General features: G+C 38.6%; 2 protein-coding genes across 2 annotated transcripts; one reads left to right on the top strand and one right to left on the bottom strand.

Moving 5' to 3' along the window:
- Positions 1-8202: 8202 nt before the first annotated feature.
- LOC114353536 (ragulator complex protein LAMTOR1-like) lies at positions 8203-11959 on the bottom strand. The gene is made up of 4 exons (XM_028305576.1): positions 11748-11959; positions 10856-11001; positions 9121-9322; positions 8203-8574 (listed from the first exon to the last, which is right to left on the bottom strand). The coding sequence occupies exons 1-4, from the start codon at positions 11853-11855 to the stop codon at positions 8482-8484; spliced, it is 549 nt and encodes a 182-aa protein (XP_028161377.1). The 5' UTR covers positions 11856-11959; the 3' UTR covers positions 8203-8481.
- A 3162-nt stretch (positions 11960-15121) lies between these two features.
- Positions 15122-17091, top strand: LOC114353540 (endoplasmic reticulum-Golgi intermediate compartment protein 2). The gene has a single exon (XM_028305582.1). The coding sequence runs from the start codon at positions 15217-15219 to the stop codon at positions 16372-16374; it is 1158 nt and encodes a 385-aa protein (XP_028161383.1). The 5' UTR covers positions 15122-15216; the 3' UTR covers positions 16375-17091.
- Positions 17092-18988: the final 1897 nt, after the last annotated feature.

The following is an 18988-nucleotide window of genomic DNA, read 5'->3' as shown; positions in this document are numbered from 1 at the left end:
TGAATATGCAAAGTTTCCATAGTATTTCACATCACATTAAGGTAATAAAAATAGTATTAGCCCAATTAGATTGCTTTTATCGATCATATTGAGAGTATTGTATCATATACTTACTATCCAATTATCCATTATATCGATTTAGTAAGTATGTATACCGAATAAATCATAATCGATTATTCGATTGCAATAAATCGATTATATTGCTGAAAATAAGGAATCGACAACAATCGATAACAATCAAATGATAGTGATGATGATCAATAAAATCGATTAATCGAATTGTTAATCGATAAATCATTATTTGGCAGTATCGATTAATAATCGATCCGTGATCGTTTATGCGACAACACTACAACTTAAATGGTAGAAATCATATTGAAATATGACTGTGTTCGTTCATGTCATTTCTCTAAATGGTACCTAGGTATGATCCTACGCTCATAATGTAGAACATGGTTTATTATATACCATTTTGTTGGCCCCACTCCTGAACTGTTGGACATAATAATTGATAAATAACTTAATGTATAAATGTAGATATATTAATTAATAATATTTTTTGTTAGCGCAATAAAGCACCTATTACTATTATACATTATGTCAATTTCCAAGCAAACCCGGGAGTTTTTGGTAGTTATTTATATAAAAATATATTTCTGATACTAAGTCCTAACAAATAATAGTAGTTACATTTCTGTTGGTTTTACGCCCAGATTCCATAGAAAAGTGCCCATCATCCTTTCACATGTGAAATCACATGAATAAAAATCATCATTTCATGAAATGAAAATGAACGAAAAATAGCAATCATTTCCATGCCTAGACTACCACTATACAGCATAGAGCAAAGTAATACTTATGTATTCTGTGGTAATACATAAGCAGTTAGGCAGTACAAAATAAAATCCTCTGCTGACTGGCTGTATTGTATTGTATACGGGATTGCACCATGCCGGCCGTCAGCAGAGTTAAAAGATAGTTTTTCTTTCTCTTTCTTACTTGCGTTGACTCTGTTGAGTAAAAGTGGGACTAGACGATGATAAGAAAGGGAAAGAACGTTTGAATAGGAAGGAACCCAACAATCAACATTGAATGCTGCCACCTGTTGCCGCCTGGCACATTGCAGATTGCGACTTTAAAAAATACACGATTTTTTGGCGAGAGATAAAGATTAGAGATAGATGGATTTAAAATATTATTTGCTGTGGCTTTCGAAATTTATTGAGCTAAAAACATTCGGGGCCATTACTCAGAGACATCTTTTTTAAACACCTAACAGGTAAAAAATATTTATCTTGTGCAATGTAAAAACCTTTCCCCTATCGTTTTTCAATGTGGATTTCTTGAAAATAAAGACGAAAATAATTATTTTGATCGTTTATTATAAATTAAATTTTGTTCAAAATGTCCGCCTCGGCAACGTATATAAAGTTCCAAAATACTATACTGTCCTATGCATGACATTGACAGTGGGGCGCCACCGTCAATACCGGATCGCTAGTTTCGATTTTTGCCATGTTGGAAACCATATAGTTGAACGATGGTAGCGCCCCCCTGTCATTGAGTTTGGCGGGACAGTTCAGCGTGGGTCATCTATACCTTGATTTTTTAGAATCCAGCAGAGATGTAAACAAACACTTTCATACACAATTACACCATAATCACTTACGTGTTCATAATATCATACACATTATTTAACAAGCCCATGAAACTAACTTTATTTTCACGTTTATACAAGTTTGAAATCAATCTTTGAAACAATTTATTTTAGCAAAATACGTGGACGATGAAAATTTGTGAGACTTGTCAAATTGACTTGACGTTTAAAATCATCCCCCCTAGACAAAACGCACTTTTTGATCGAATCGAAAATCGAATCCGTCAAAACTCCATACAAAAAAGGGGCTTTTCGACCACCATCGACTGGTTTGCGATTATAATTTGCACTTTGTCTAGACCCACATGTGTTATCTCATCCATATCTGTGGTTATCTCCATATTGTCTATGACTTGTCTCTGACACATCAGTGCCGTAACATGTGAGTCATAGACAATAATCTGTAAATTTAATCGATATTATTTTAAGTATTCACTTATTCCGATTACTGATTAATTTTAAATAAAAAATATACGATACTTTGTTTAGTTTTCCAGCGATAACTTCTACAATATTGGAGATAACGTAAATTTATTTTTCTACTTTAACCCCCTTACTAATAAAAAGTTACACAGTTGTTGATTTGTTTTAAAATGACATTTCCATACTAAACGTCACTTTAAAACACTGATCAACGAGCGTGTAAGTTTTATTAATAAGGGGGTTAGTGTTTACTTTTTCGGAGTCAGTTTAATTTTAAGTCGGTTTTATTTAAACGAAATTATTTTACTTTTTTATGCAATTATGCTTACGTATTGTTCCATTGTTTATTTTTAAGAAAATAAAAAACTTCTTTCAATGAGGGTTTTCGCGATTGAAAAATCCGCCAGATGGCAATACGTAGACCCGAGGTCCAAATGCTGCATGATTGGTTATTTTTGACATGACATTGACAGATATGTCAAATTCCACCAATCACTCAGCAAGCAACAGCAAGCAACAGAAGTTTAATAACTTTACGGATATCATTGATTGTTTTACTGTCCAGTGTGTTTTTTGATTACATCTGAGCATACAGTTTGTTTCCTGTTCTCGAAAATTTCATAATCAGTTCACATTCAATGTTGCGACTTTGTTGCATATTTTTAGTATTTTGACGATCACCCGGCGATGATACGCAAGTACTACAACATTTCACTTCGCGATTAACGAGAGGTTTTGTCGNAGCCATTGGAGGGGTTTGTGGTCTGTGATGATTGTGAAACGGGTTCCATAGAGGTAAGGTCGGAACGTTTTAGTGCCGAACAGGATTGCTAGGCATTCCTTTTCAGTCACACTGTAATTGCATTCCGCCTTATTGAGAGTGCGAGATGCGTATGCAATGGGACGGTCTCGTCCCACTGGACCTTGGGATAATATTGCGGATATCGCATAGTTGGAAGCGTCGCAAGTCAGAAGGAAGGGTTGTGTAAAGTCTGGATAAGCTAAAATCGGGGCTGAGACAAGTTTGTTTTTTAGGGATTCGAATGCGAGTTGTTGCTCGTTTTGCCAATTAAAAGGCGTGTCCTTTTTAAGGAGGGAAGTTAAGGGTTTAGCTAGTTTTGAGAAATCTGATATGAATCTCCTATAATAGGAAACTAAACCCAGGAAAGATTTCACATCTTTTGGAGATTGGGGTACTGGAAATTCTGTTACAGCGTTGGTCTTGTCGGGGTTAGGCTTAACGCCATTTTCACTGATGATATGGCCAAGGTAAGCCACTTCCTTCCGGAGGAACTCACACTTGTCCGGCTGGAGTTTTAAATTGAAACTACGGATTCTGTTGAAGACGATTTTGAGGTTGTCGATTTGGGAAAATAGGTCAGGTGAGTACACGACGATATCGTCTAAGTAGACGAAGCATCGTGTACCCTGAAGGCCAGAAAGGCAGTTGTTCATGAGTTTTTGGAAGGTGGATGGCGCATTTTTAAGCCCAAATGGCATCCTATTGAATTGGAAATGCCCCTGAGGGACGGAGAACGCGGTTTTGGGTGCGTCTTCAGGAGATACGAGAATTTGATGGAAGCCAGAGGTAAGATCCAGAGTGCTGAAGTATTTGCTCTTGCCTAGCTGGTCGAGGATTTCATGGATTTGGGGAATGGGATAGGTTTCGCCTATTGTGATGTTGTTCAACTTCCTATAGTCGATGACAACTCTCCATTTTCGTCTTCCTTGGGAATCTAGTTTTTTGGGAACTATCCATATGGGAGAGCTCCACGGCGATGAAGAGGGCTCGATAATGTTTTGGTCAAGCATTTGGTTGATTTGCGATTCTACCTCCTGCTTATGGCATTCTGGGAATCTGTAGGATTTGGTGTGAACGGGTTCGTCGACTGTAGTTTTGATTTTGTGGTCGAGAGCAGTGGTGAAAGTTAATTGATCGCCTGGCAAGTGGAATATATCTGAGTATTGGGAGCAGAGATCTATAAGAGCATCTCTCTCTTCTTGGTTCAAGTGATTTGCTCTGAGTGAATTTATTACTTCTTCGGTTCGTTTGGATGTCGTTTGTCTACTAGTATGGACAGGATACGCAGAGGTATGAAGAGGTTCCAGGTGAAGATTGAGATTTGTTTTGATATTTATTGGTTGTTCTGAAGTATTGGCGACTGTTATGTTAATTTTATCATTTTCCTTGACTTTTACTAAGCAGTTTGATATTAGTAGGTTCTGAGATATATGCTGATCTAGGATGACACCTTCTTTAAGGTCAGGATTAGAAACTGAACACTCTATTACTTTCTCTGAGCGTGCTGGAACGGTGTAATAAGGATCCGTAAAGAATAACTTCAGGATATGTTTTCCAAGCTTCAGGACTTCGCGCGTGAAATCGATGCTGCCATTGAATTGGTTAAGGAGGTCGTTACCCACGATGCCGTCGTAGGGGAAATCAATGTCTCCCACTACGTGGAATTTGTGTTTGATGGAAACTTTGGGTTTGTCTTTTAAGTATAGCGCCAAATTAAGTGAGCCCAACGTTGGGACGGATTCGTCAGCAGAGTTAAAGCCCTTAAGTTTGAGCTTTTCCTCGTTCAGTGGAGTTTGAGGTTTGATACACGACTTTTTGAGTAGACTTATTGAAGAACCTGTGTCAATTAAAAGCGACAATGGCATATCGGAAGCGGCTGTGTTGATTACAACGTGTGGTAACGATTTGATTGAGGGATCAAATGATATTTCGTAAATTTGTGTGTTTTTGTCAGTTAGCGGAGTCGTCAGGGAAGGCCTGCGCTTGGGTGTAGTGGATTTTGCATTTGGTACAGTGGTTGACTTTGATTCAGAGGATACAGTGGATACGGTGGTTGACTTTGATGCAGTGGATACAGTGGTCGCCTTTGGTTTGGCGGATACAGTGGATGCAGTGGATACAGTGGTCGCCTTTGGTTTGGCGGATACAGTGGATGCAGTGGATACAGTGGTCGCCTTTGGTTTGGCGGATACAGTGGATGCAGTGGATACAGTGGTCGCCTTTGGTTTGGCGGATACAGTGGATGCAGTGGATACAGTGGTCGCCTTTGGTTTGGCGGATACAGTGGATGCAGTGGATACAGTGGTCGCCTTTGGTTTGGCGGATACAGTGGATGCAGTGGATACAGTGGTCGCCTTTGGTTTGGCGGATACAGTGGATGCAGTGGATACAGTGGTCGCCTTTGGTTTGGCGGATACAGTGGATGCAGTGGATACAGTGGTCGCCTTTGGTTTGGCGGATACAGTGGATGCAGTGGATACAGTGGTCGCCTTTGGTTTGGCGGATACAGTGGATGCAGTGGATACAGTGGTCGCCTTTGGTTTGGCGGATACAGTGGATGCAGTGGATACAGTGGTCGCCTTTGGTTTGGCGGATACAGTGGATGCAGTGGATACAGTGGTCGCCTTTGGTTTGGCGGATACAGTGGATGCAGTGGATACAGTGGTCGCCTTTGGTTTGGCGGATACAGTGGATGCAGTGGATACAGTGGTCGCCTTTGGTTTGGCGGATACAGTGGATGCAGTGGATACAGTGGTCGCCTTTGGTTTGGCGGATACAGTGGATGCAGTGGATACAGTGGTCGCCTTTGGTTTGGCGGATACAGTGGATACAGCGGTCGCCTTTGGTTCGGCGGATACAGTGGATACAGTGGATGCAGTGGATACAGTGGTCGCCTTTGGTTTGGCGGATACAGCGGATACAGCGGTCGCCTTTGATTTGGCGGATACAGTGGATACGGTGGATACAGTGGATGCAGTGGGTGTCTTTTCGTTTGGAATCAGAGTTGGTTTGCGTTTTGGACTCGCGGGACACCGCCGGGAGTCCACTACTCGTTTAAATTTTCTGAGGGATTGAAGTCAACTTCGTCATGACCCTCGTCGTCCTCCTGTTGGTCCTGGTTGAAGTTGACCCTACGGAACTGAGGATTTGGAGTGTTGAATGGAGGCCTTTGACCCCTCATTCTGTTATTGTATTCTCGTTTTCGACAGACGTCGATAGTGTGCCCTGGGGCTTTGCAGTATCGACATACGACAGTGGAGTTGGAACCCGAAGGTTGAGGTTGAGATTGAGATTGAGAACTTTGTTGTTGGTTGTTGAAATTCTGACGGGGTCTCGTGAATCGATTGTTGTTATTGTTGTTGGGTCTTTGGTCGGGAACAGGTTTTTTGTATAGAGTCTGTTGTATCCGTTCTTCGGATACGGCGAGGTTTACGGCTTCGTTGAGGGTTGATGGTGAGCGACATCTCACTATATTGGAGATACGGGGATGTAATCCCATTAAGAAATGGTGGAGAGCGAGATCCTCCATTGCGGCTGTCCTACCAGGAATTTCTTTGATTTTAGTTTGCGACAACGATATCTCCGTCAGGAGTTGGGACAGGCATGTCTCGACTCGGAGCGCGTATTGGCTGACGTTTTCATTACCGCCCTGCTTACTTTCTTGGAGGTCCATTAGCAGGTGCGCATAATGTTTACGTTCACTGAATTGGGTTTTCAAGAATTCCTTCAATTGTTCCCAATTGGTGAATTCTTTTATGGAGCACGCGACTTCCGCTTTCCCTTGAAGTTGGCATAATATGTATTTAAAAACTATATGTTTTTGGGTCTCCGTGGCTAAGTTGTAGGCGTTGTTGCAGTTTATGATAAAAGAGTTTAAGGTTTCTCTACTGCCATCGTATGGCTTTATGAATTTTAGGAGGATACTGAGGTCTAAATTCATTGCAATAGTTGAGGGAGCAGGTTTTCTGCCCCTTTTTTCCCTTTGGACGTCCGCTACTGGGCTTGTGGCTCTATCGTNAATAAACTTATGATAATGTTAGTAATTATTTGCTATTGTGCTGTTTTAAATTAATACAAGATGGTCTACAAATTGGACAGTGATAAATAAATATTAAGTAGGAGAAGTAGAACTAATGATGATAAAAGGTATTTCAAGGAAAATACTGGTTAAAAACTTAAAACTATTACACACACGATGATACAGGATGATTAATGATTATTAATAAAGGATAAATAGAATAAACATATTATACCAGTACACGCTAGCTCAAGGTCGACTATTCAAGTGCCACTACAATTTTAACCATAGAGCAAGTTTGACATTGTTCAAATGAAATTAATGACATAATTGTCAAAGATAATTTATGACTTAAATTGTTTGGCAGTCGAAAAATCGCCCATTAGCTAGATATTTTTAAATGAAGGACGTTTATAAAAACTGGTATTATTAGGATTGTTTAGTTTTGGCTTGATTGAACTTGGCACTTCATATACCGCTTTTATAGTGTTTTTATATCTTAAAAATAAAATGTTTTGAGAAAATTGAAATAAAAATGGCACTAGGGTATTATGAAGATTTCGAGACAGTTAAAATATTTAAAAACAAACCAATGACCGTGATTTTAAAGTAGGAGGGGAAGAAGAGAAATGTTGCACAACAATGTAAAATGTCTCTGAAACAATTGTCCCCTTGAAAATTTCTCCTGCCTGAGTCTTGTGGTTTCATTCATACATTCAACTAGTAACGTGAAAAAGCTAATACATATTCTATCCATCTCTAAAACCGACGATTCGAAAGAGACGGTATTACACGATTAGTGATGTGCTGAACGTTTTAATTTTTTTATGAAAAAAGTTAAAGAACTTCGTCAAAACAAAAAATTATCTGAACCAAATTAACACAAAAACATTGCTCTACATCCAACGTGGTCATTACGATAACCAACAAAACATGTTTAATTGCATTGATAACGTTTATTGATAAATACTTACCTACTGTTTGTAAATTCAATTACAATAATGTATGACTGATTTGCATTAAAAACTACAGTTTTGAGATCGATTGCTAAGTTACAGGTTGTCCGCCGATCAATCTAAGTCCTTCAACATATGTACGGTAAAATTATTTATCGATCAAAACTGGTCTGCAGTAGTCAATTCGGCACATCACTACGAAAGTTAATGAAAAGTGATTCCATGGTGAAAGTCAAATGTCAAACCGTAATTTAATGGATCGTTTGGTAACAAATGTATCTTTTTATGGGATTTTAAACATTGTTTTTTTTTTGGTATCTGCTAAACATTTAACTTTTTCAATTAAATCCAATTTATGTTTACAATTTGTAACCAAACAACACCAGATAAAGTTCAAACTTCTTTATATCAAATGAATGAACGAGTCAATATTCATTCATTCATTTAATGATCTGAAATTATCCCCGAATTATAACAGATAAACCTCATAAATACAGAATGAATGAACGCAAACATTGCGGTTCACTCGTTCCATTCACTCTATCGAATAGTCGTCTTACCACGGGCCACTGGGGTGCCGTCAGTAGCTTCGGCGGTCGCCCTCGCACGACGAAGGGGTCCGCTGCTATGGCACCCGGAAGGGCACCACCAGGTCCTCGTGGTGTTCCACACGAAGCTCGGAGATGGCTGCCGCCGCTTTCTTGACGGCATTCGTTATCTGTAAATGGGAGGTTGATTCGATGATTTCATTGACCTTTTAGGCGTTATTATACAGGAGTTGGTTTAGAGGTTTTACTATATCTATGTCTAGACTACACCGTTCCTTCTTTATAAACGCAAAATAAAAATATGTACAAAAACCTAGACCTCGTTCAAACGGCACATCTATAGTTTAAATTCTGAAATGAAGCGTTTAAAACACACATAATTTGTGACCCCAAAGCAACTTGTGAGTGTCTAATTTGCAAGAAGGTAAGGTTGAGCTCAAATAGAACAAAATTCTGTAAGCCAACTTCAAAATCCTAGTCATTTGTTGGTCCCAGGTTTTTTTTACTAACTTTTTATGTGGTATTATGGTCTTGTTCTTGATAAGAATCTAGCCCGAGGGTTGCCTGCGTTAGGCCCACTTTCCACCACAGCGGAGAAGAGATGTGTTTTGTTAGATTCAGACCAATCAGATTCTGTTTTCCACATCTCTCTGCTCAGTTCGGAAACCACTTCATCTCTTTGCTTTGTTGGAAACCGTTCAAAATGAACAACTTACCAGGTCCCTATCACTCGCCGGCAGCGGCGGCCTCGCCAGCAGCGCGGCGCGCTCCGCATGCGGCACGTCAGCCAGCAGGCGTGGCGCGGGCGGCGGCGGCTGCGGCGCCTGCGCCACGCGAGCTGTGTACGCGCGAACACGCTCGCTGTACGCGCCTGGTTCGAGCGCGTACGGCCCGAGAGCGCCTACGTCTATCACGTTGCTGTGGATACAGGTAAACATTATAATTATTTATTTTCTTGGCAATTCCTACGTCTCCGTGCCGTCCGTACGTGCCGTACGTGGCCTCTCACTATAGGCCTTATACAGAAGCTCAAAGTTGCACAGCGTCCTATGGAGAGGGCTATGCTTGGTGTTTCTTTGCGAGATCGAATCAGAAATGAGGATATCCATAAACGAAACAAAAAGTCGCTGACATAGCCCGACGGATTAGCAGCTGAAGTGGCAATGAGCAGGGCACATAGTACGCAGAACTGACGGCCGATGGGGCAGAAAGGTTCTGGAATTGAGGCCGCGTACCGGAAAACGCGGCGTGAGACGTCCACCTACAAGGTGGACCGACGACATCGTAAAGGTAGCAGGGAAGCGCTGGACGCAGGCCGCTACCAATCGATCAAAATGGAAAGCATTGGGGGGAGGCCTATGTTCAGCCGTGGACGTCCTGTGGCTGAAATGACGATGAATTCCTACGTCTATCGTGTAACTGTGGATATAGGTAAACATAGATCGTGTCATCCACGAAGACGCGCCCCACTATTTTTTGGTCGAGGGAAGCGCGGGGTGCGGGGAGTTTGATCCGAGCAACCCGAGCGTCATTACTGTAATGTGCGTGTGCACTCATGGACAATTTATTTAGCGTGGTGTACCGATAACACTCAAACGTCAGCCGAAGAATGAAAGAAAGAAAGAACTACAACAATAGCCCTCATTGAACAATGCGCTAGCGCGGCGCAGACGTCAACGAATCGTATGCGATTTCGTTGTGGTTTAAGCTTAAGTTTAAACAGGTTTATATGCTGCACTTTTACACATAACCATTACCAACCCTATTTTCTACTTAGGATACTGGATATGTGCAAAGGGTCCCGCGATTAAGAGTCTGTCTCAAGAGCCTGTGTCTGCTCTCAAAGTAAAATTAATGTTCATTATATTTTTATCTTAAAACAATAAGATTCATAATAACAATCAACTGAGGATGACTCTTAAACATTGTTGCGATATACTTTCACACATTAATTCATTCAATATGCAATATAAATTAAATTGAAGTACACTATTATTAACATTGATGTAAAAAGGTTGATAGTAAAAAGCCATATGCACAACTTATCAGTGGAACTGGAGATATTATTTACCCACTATTTATAAACATAGTTAAATATATCAGTTAAAATATTACGCTCTTATCCTATTATAGCTATTATTAAATGAGGTAATTATTTGTTTTCTGTTACATATGTACAAACACTAGTTTTGTATTTCTAATCATGAAAAAATGGTTTTAAATCTGCAACAGGCTTTTGGTGCACTGTACAATCCTTTCCCTCGTAGGCTTCTTAATTTTTAATTTTTAATATTTAACAATTAAAAGATGTTGAAAGGACTAAAAAAGGTAAACAGGGAACAGATGATGATGAGATAAAGAATTAAAGGTAATTAATTGTGGTTTCACTATAATATTATATTTATAGGACAATTTACATAAAATAATATTAGGTTATCAGTCAATACTTACGTGGCAGTCTCATGTAGTATCCTGTTGAGTGCACTCTGCTCATCTGGCTTCCTCGGTGGGGTGGATGCAGATGCCACCGGCACCGGCGTCTCCTGCGGTTGTTCAGGCACTTCTAGCAAATGTGTCCGCTCATTCACTATGTTCTCCTGTAAACGTACGATGAATGATGATAATCGGTGCATTTGTTTTTCTTAACCATTCAAATCCTAATCACAGGGACTAGAAAGTTTGTAGTTTAGATGTGTCCTTTGTTCATTTAATTTTCACATCAACATTCACACATTTGTATACATTTTAAGTAACTATCATCACAGTAACACTTCCTCCAAACTAAAGCTGTAACTATAATAATTAATATGAAAGTCTTGGAAAGTGAAATCACATGTTTGGTAATTCATAAAGTGTGCTAAACCAGTTTGCACAAAATTATTAAAACAAAACTAGTAAATTTAATCATGAACATATCATATTTTATGCTCTAATGAAGACACAATTACGCCTACCTTTTTATCTTTTAGTACAAGCATAACTAAGCACAAAAGTAGAAAGCTGACAACAGCAAGACAGAAAGGCAACTGAACAAAGTTAACTTCTCGTTTGGTTGTACTCCTGTTGAAAACAATGCCGGTAAACTAGTAAGCGTTAAAAACAGCAACATTTTTAAATAAAAAGAACAATTGATAATAAGCCAATCAACTGGGAAATGAAGATAACAAAGGCCAAATGTCACTACAGAGGAAATTAGTAACAGGCGCCAATATGACACCAATGAAAACGAAATAAAACCTACAAAACCGCATTATATGCACGTTTAGCACAACGATGCGGTAAGAAAGCAACTAGATATGCGCTACACCGCAAAATACGCGTAAAACTAGTTCAAATTACATACCTGTGGATCCGATTCTTTATGGCAAATGCTATAACAACAGCCCATGACTGCGCTCTTCAGCGAATCGAAGCATGAATGCAGAGCGCTGTCCTCCTCGTCGGACTGCATAAATGTTTGTATTTAACTTGTAATGGGGATAAAAATAGAAAATTCCGTATTTCGTCGCGTACGACTTCGTGCACAGCCAATTGACAACACAGATAAAAAAATCTGCAGATGACACAAGCTGTCAACAAATGTCAAATCACGTTTAAAAATTTATCACATTTATAACGATATTTTACATATAATTAACGTTATTGGTTATTAAGAACATGAAATTTGGTTTGGTAGTTTTTATTTTATGCGCATTTTTTGCAATTTTTACAATATTTTAATCTGGGGACACGGACGGCAGTGCCCCCACCAAGTCGAGCAAAAAAGCGGCACGGCCGTACCATCCTTTTCTCGAAGCAATTCAGGCCATTTTCGACCGCCTACGCGCCTGTAACTTCGTTGTGGATAAAACTAGAAGGCTGAATTTTCATTAGCTATGCAGGCATTGTAAAGACACGGTATATTTAAAATTTCATTCAATTTGAACCAGTAGTTTAAGAATTATAACGGGTCAAAGTTACTTAATTTTGTCACTCACTGACTCACTGACTGACTGACTCACCGATCATCAAAATTCTAAGGCACTTCTAGCAGACCTAGAAGCTTCAAATTTGGAATATAAGTAGTGTTTGGTGTATGAATCAAGGAAAAACTAAAATATTTGGGGGCACGGTAGTGCAACCGCCAAGTCGAGTAAAATTTTTCAATTTCGGTCCAGTTTTCTAGATACATAACTGCTGTCTACAAAATACAAAAAGAAATGAGATTCATACCCAGCTTATAGCCTGGGGGGAGGGGCAAGCCTTACCCAGCTTCTGGCCTTGGTGGGAGGGGGGGAGAGGCAAGTCATCATCGCCAAATATACCACCGCGGAGACCCCAATCGCGTCTCTGCGTTCCATTGAATCGTATGAGCGTATGGATTTTTTGCGTTATTTTTTACAATTTCTATTTTTAAAAATTACCTATCTATAGCTTACTTTATTCTGATGAATAAATTTCATAACAAGTTTTTCTCTAAAACTGATAGTTTGGCTAGAAAAAAATATTTTCTATCCACGCAGTACGCCGGCAGCGTTCGGATCGGATATAGTGACGTCATCGTCCCCGCGCCGGGCGGTCAGTGAACTTTTTTAGTAATTTGGCCATAACTTTGTCAATTTTTGTCGTAGAACAAAAATTTTTGGACTGTGTATTAAGGATTTCTTAGCCCTATAAATCTGCATTCACAGCTAAAAATCGAAATGATCCTCATTAGTTTTTTAGCGATAACTTCAGAAATTTTAGAGATATCTTGATGAAACTTGTATCAAGTTGTAGAGAACAAAATTACGCGTGGATGTAATTCATTAAAATATTGTAAAACTAATTGCCACTTGGAAAAAAATTGCAACAATCGCGATTTACCTAAGAAAGAGGTGGCGGGGAATAGGGCAGGAAAGTAGCCTGGCCCTATGAATATGAAACGAGTTTCTCAAGTCGGCAAGTTTAGTTCAGTTCCGAGTTTAGTTCAGATTATAAACACTAAAGTAAAAAATAAAATAAACTCGTTCGTTCGTTTCAGCCAAATGACGTCCACCGCTGGACAAAGGCCTCCCCCAATGTTTTCCATAATTAATTATGTAATTATGGAAAATTAGGTAATTACGGAAAATAAACTACTATTAAAAAAATCGACTCCAAAATAAATTGACTCCAAAATAAATTGACTCCAAAATAAATTGACTCCAAAAAAGTACACTAAAAAGTAGAAAAATAGTTACGTTATTTATAAAATTTTTGGTAAGTAGTGAGTAAAAAACATTGTTCCGATTATGATAAATTCATATTTAAATATCGTCCTTATTGTTCATCTAGTAGCGTTTATTTTTGTGCAACAAACTGTGCGAGTGCAGCGGCATCACACATTTTGCGAAATATTTTCGCCTAATTTTACTAAGCGCAAGAGCCGTAAGTAAATATCTCAGCCTCTTAGTAATATCGTATAAAAGACAATGCCGGAAATTGGCGTCTTTTTTTTTCGCGCGGCCATCGACCAAACTTTGTTTTTTGATTACAAAATAGTGTAATAAATCAAACGTTTTATGACATGTATACCTCTAAACTCAGTCTGAACTGAGTTATGAGCATTAGAAGTTTGATGATTTTCATACTAGATTTGCTTTTTATGGCAAAGTTTTGTAAGAAATTGCAACAAACTAGTGAGATTATAAACAAACAATACCATCCATCAAAGGCTCCAGACATCAGTATGGAGCAGAATCAGCGCAATAAAAAAATAGCGCAATATTTTGTTGCAATTTCTTACAAAACTTGCGCACAAAAAGCAAATCTAGTATGAAAATCATCAAACTTCTAATGCTCGTAACTCAGTTCAGACTGAGTTTAGAGGTATACATGCCATAGTAAGTTTGGTTTATTACACTATTTTGTAATCAAAAAACAAAGTTTGATCGATGGCCGCGCGAAAAAAAAAAAGACGCCACTTTCCATACAAAATCTGGCATTGCCATTTGAGATAATTATGCAATATTTTCTTAGTAGTTTTAAGGTAGGTTCTGGGTAAGATAGCGTTATGTAGCTTCATTTAACCTGTAGGGAATTTGATAAGCTATCAGATGCAACAAAAATCTGAAAATTGACTTTTTTTGAGATACCGCTTTTTGGCTTATGAGCCCATCAAAAACAATACTTGTCAAAAAAACCAAGTCTCGCAACTCAGTTGTTCTACGGTAAAAAGTTGTGAGATCCATGTAATACCAAGTCCAGGCCAGGAAATCTTTAACGTTTTACATAAATATATTGACTTGGCCATCGCATGAAAACACGTGTAAATTAAATTATTTAGTGCGATGGCCAAGTCAATAATTTATGTAAAACGTTAAAAATTTCCTGGCCTGGACATGGTATTAAATGGATCTCACAACTTTTTACCGTAGAACAACTGAGTTGCGAGACTTGGTTTTTTTGACAAGTTGTTGTCACGTTGCTAATTTGAGATATGCAATATTTTCTTAGTAGTTTTAAGGTAGGTTCTGGGTAAGATAGCGTTATGTAGCTTCATTTAACCTATAGGGAATTTGATAAGCTATTAGATGCAACAAAAATCTGAAAATTGACTTTTTTTGAGATACCGCTTTTTGGCTTATGAGGGCAGAATAATGTTAAAAATTATTTAGTAACGACGCCGTTATTTTCATTTGCTAATTTCAGAACGCAAAACGTAAGATCTGACGTATCATTTTTGTTTGACGTTTTACTTGACAGTTGATAGTTGTGTCAAAAGTCAAAAACACGTCAACTGCTTTGTGCATGAAATTATTTTTGTTTTTGATTTGATAATTTATTAGCTACTCTATTCATCATCATATAAAATGTTAAGGTACCGTGGGAAGAAAAAGGTTCTAGATAAAGTCAAAGAACTAGACGCTTTCCCGAAAGTTCCTGAAGAATACGTGGACAGTACACCGGTCGGCGGCACATTTTCAGTGATCACTTTTTTTATTATTTTGTGGCTTATTTATAGTGAAGTAACTTACTACTTAGACAGTAATTTAGTGTTTAAATTCATGCCTGACACAGACATGGACGAGAAGTTGCCAATAAACATAGATATCACTGTCGCTATGCCCTGTTCTAATATTGGAGCTGATATATTGGACTCGACGTCCCAAAGCGTTTTCGGGTTTGGAGAATTACAGGAGGAGGATACATGGTTCGAACTGACTCAGGAACAACAAGATGCTTTCGACGCGGTGAAATATTTGAATTCGTATCTAAGAGAGGAATACCATTCAGTATGGAAGTTGCTTTGGAAGAAGGGCCATGGTTCCGTGCGCGCGACGATACCGCCAAGAAAAACTAAACCGAATCGACGGCCAGATGCATGTCGACTGCATGGAGTTCTAATTTTAAACAAAGTTGCGGGCAACTTTCACATAACTGCTGGCAAGAGCTTGCATCTTCCCAGAGGACACATACATTTGAATATGTTATTCGATGACACTCCACAGAACTTCAGTCATCGAATAAACAGGCTTAGTTTCGGCAGCCCTGCCAATGGTATCATTTACCCATTGGAAGGAGACGAAAAGATAACGAATGATGATAGCATGTTGTTCCAATACTTTGTTGAAGTCGTTCCCACTGATGTAGACACAACATTTGAATCTATAAAAACCTACCAGTACTCAGTGAAAGAGTTGGAACGCCCCATTAGTCATTCCAAAGGGTCTCACGGAGTGCCCGGAATATTCCTGAAATATGACATGGCTGCGTTAAAAGTCAAAGTATATCAGGAAAGGGAAAACGTTTTAACATTTACATTAAGACTGTTCTCCATTATTGGTGGCATTTATATTATAATCAGTTTTATAAATACAATAGTTTTATCTATAAGAACTCAGTTTTTCACAAAACCTAAACCTGACTATACAGCGTATAAGAAAGAGCCAAAACTTCATCCGGTTCCAGCAAATCCATTGCTAATTCCACAAGAACTAAGTATTCCGGATGGTTTACTACGGCAATGATAGTATGTTTTCTTTAGGATTAAAATTTGTATTGTATATAAGAGATTATTTTTATGTATTATGAATTAATTGAATACAAATAAGCAATAATTTTAATTGCTAATATTACTTAATTCTGTGTAAATATGTACTTGTTTACCTATTGTGAAATATGAGTGCTTTAGATGTTTCTATGTAAATGAAATTTTATGAATTTATTTAACATATGCGTGGCCATGGAAGCCATTTCCTATTTGTGTATTTTCCCATAGTGTATTTCTCTCTATCATTCTATTTTTCATTTATAAACTGTAATAAATAACATGCCCAAACTAAATGTTTGATGATGTACAATAAATTAGCAGATTAATTGAAAACTTTGATGACTTACAAAGTTTATTTTTCTACAGTTGAAATGTTACCACTTAAGAGAGAATTTTCACTAGTTAGCATTTGAATCATATTTTTACCATTAAATATACATGACATAAATGGGCTTTGGCTAATCAAACTTCTTGCAAGCATTGCATAATTACATTATTTTGATTAAGTTAATACTTTAACATTCTGTTTTGTCTTTTAAATAAACATTCTCTCTCTTATTATTTGTAGGTACCTAGTAAGTAAACAATTTTGTGACTGATGTATTCGAATAAGATAACTGTTATTAGGGTGTTTTTATAAACCAGTGAAATCTTTCAATAATGTTATTTCTATGTCATGTTACTAAGTATAATTTTTCAAAACTAAAAATTTGTATACGCACATTTTGACTTAGAATTTCGAGTTATATTTCCATCTATGTANTCCATCTACTGTATTTTTTAGTTTCAACTTTTTATTATATCATAGCCTACCTATCTAGAATAGTAAAAATGAATCAAAAAATTGTCATTTATTCCCGATATCGAAGCGGAAAAATTGCGAAATTATGAATGACCAAAATAAAAATGAGGAGAACAGGCAGGTGTTTTAGTTAACTTCCCCTTAATTTTTGGCACGCGGGGGCAGGGGAGCACAAACGGTTTCTGGTCTCCCGTCCCGCTCGCTCCCGCATGCTCCGTGATGCTCTGTCGCGCGCACGCTCCGCTGTCTGCTGTCGCCTCGTCCGCTCTCACGGAGCCGGCAATCGGCATTCGCGCGACGCGTTCGCCCCGAACAGACGTGTCGGCACGCTCGAACGGGAACCGACACACGAAAAGTTTCCCAACTTTTTTCAACACGGACCTCTCCCGCTAAAGGACTTTCGCCTCGCGGATGTCACACGGCGACAGTGCGGTGCGTTCAATGTGGTCATACGAGTGTTTGTGAAGTGCGTCTAAGTTTTTTTGCAATCGTAATTTACCGTTTCAATTGAACGTTACTGTTTCGTTCAATAAAAAAGCGCGTAAGTAGACGAACCTTCGCTCATCGCGAAGCAAGAGGGCCGTATAGCCCGTATATGGTCGATTCTTGGGGCTGGCGTCCGCCGGTGAAAGTTACAGTACCTTTGTTAAGTTCATAAGGACACGGGCTGCTTGCAACTAGCTCGGAACGACTCGTTTCGCTTGCAGTTTGCGAGAGGAAGGTGAGTGGCATTTCGATTGTATTACCTACTTAGTTACTCTTCAAAATACAGTAAACCGAGACGAGATGTTTTTTATTGTTGGATTTGTTTGTAATTCGTCCAAATACCGTTGAAGACTTGTGAAGGTTATCGCTGCAGTCGTTACATTTAATGTAAATATAACACGCGTGATTGTTTATTTTATGCAGTAACGTGTGAGATAAGAGTGTTTACCAGCCTTTTCGTGTGATAATTTGACTGTTAGGCGTTATTTAGAATCGATTTGAGGTTGTATTCGATTGTCAGCTGAACGTTGAGCGGTGCCATTCATGCTGTGCAGTGGCGACTGTAGGTCAGTGCCCTGTTCCCTACCTGTTGACTCGCATCGCCATTCCTCGTCGAGCCGGTTTTCCTACGCCGTCTAACTGAAAAAAATGTGTTAGGCTCCTAACCAAACGACTGTGGTTGTGGCTATTTTCGTACAAAGTAGGTAGGTACCTACCTACTTACTACCTATAGGCTACCTAGTTAAGTTTAGGTAGGAACTAAGGAGATTAATGTGTAAAACCGGCAATCGACAAATTAATCGTAGGTATTGCTTACTGGATTTAAGTGATAAAGCTCTTTATCTGTTAATCCAATAAGTTTAACAAATTATTACGTCTAACTGTAGAAAACGGTCTCCCACCAGTTCGTCGAACACCTACTTCTACCTAATCTTTCTACGTCCAAAATAAACATTTAAACGAAGAAAAAAACCTTTGTTTTCATCCGCATCCGTTTCAATTTGTTTCGCCCAACGCATTTGTATTAGGAACAAGATGGAGGAAGATAGAAAGTTGCACACGCAAATCGAAATTACTCAATCAGCGATAGGAAATAACGGTTATCTTTACACTGCTGGTTAAGAGTGTTTATTCGTTCCGACATCGGTTATAATCGACGCGTGAAGTGATTAAAATCGCCCCGTTTGTGTAACTACGAAAACGCGAGGTCAGGCTTATAACTACTGTCTATTTCCAAGATGAAGCAAAACAATTATGTAGATAGGTATGGTAATCAAGCAATTAATAATATAAATTCGTGAAA

Source organism: Ostrinia furnacalis, unplaced genomic scaffold (genome assembly GCF_004193835.3).
Source record: "Ostrinia furnacalis isolate ACB-3 unplaced genomic scaffold, ASM419383v2 OfSCF1734, whole genome shotgun sequence".
Lineage (NCBI taxonomy): Eukaryota > Metazoa > Arthropoda > Insecta > Lepidoptera > Crambidae > Ostrinia > Ostrinia furnacalis.
The sequence above is the reverse complement of the archived record's forward strand: the minus strand, read 5'-3'. Positions and strand labels throughout refer to the sequence as shown.

Coding starts and splice junctions, on each gene's coding strand:
- LOC114353540 (XM_028305582.1), top strand. CDS start 15,217: ATGTTAAGGTACCGTGGGAAGAAAAAGGTTCTAGATAAAGTCAAAGAA.
- LOC114353536 (XM_028305576.1), bottom strand. CDS start 11,855: ATGCAGTCCGACGAGGAGGACAGCGCTCTGCATTCATGCTTCGATTCG. Junction 9,323..10,855: donor ATACTACATGAGACTGCCAC/GTAAGTATTGAC, acceptor CTGTATCCACAG/CAACGTGATAGACGTAGGCG. Junction 8,575..9,120: donor CGGCGAGTGATAGGGACCTG/GTAAGTTGTTCA, acceptor TCCCATTTACAG/ATAACGAATGCCGTCAAGAA.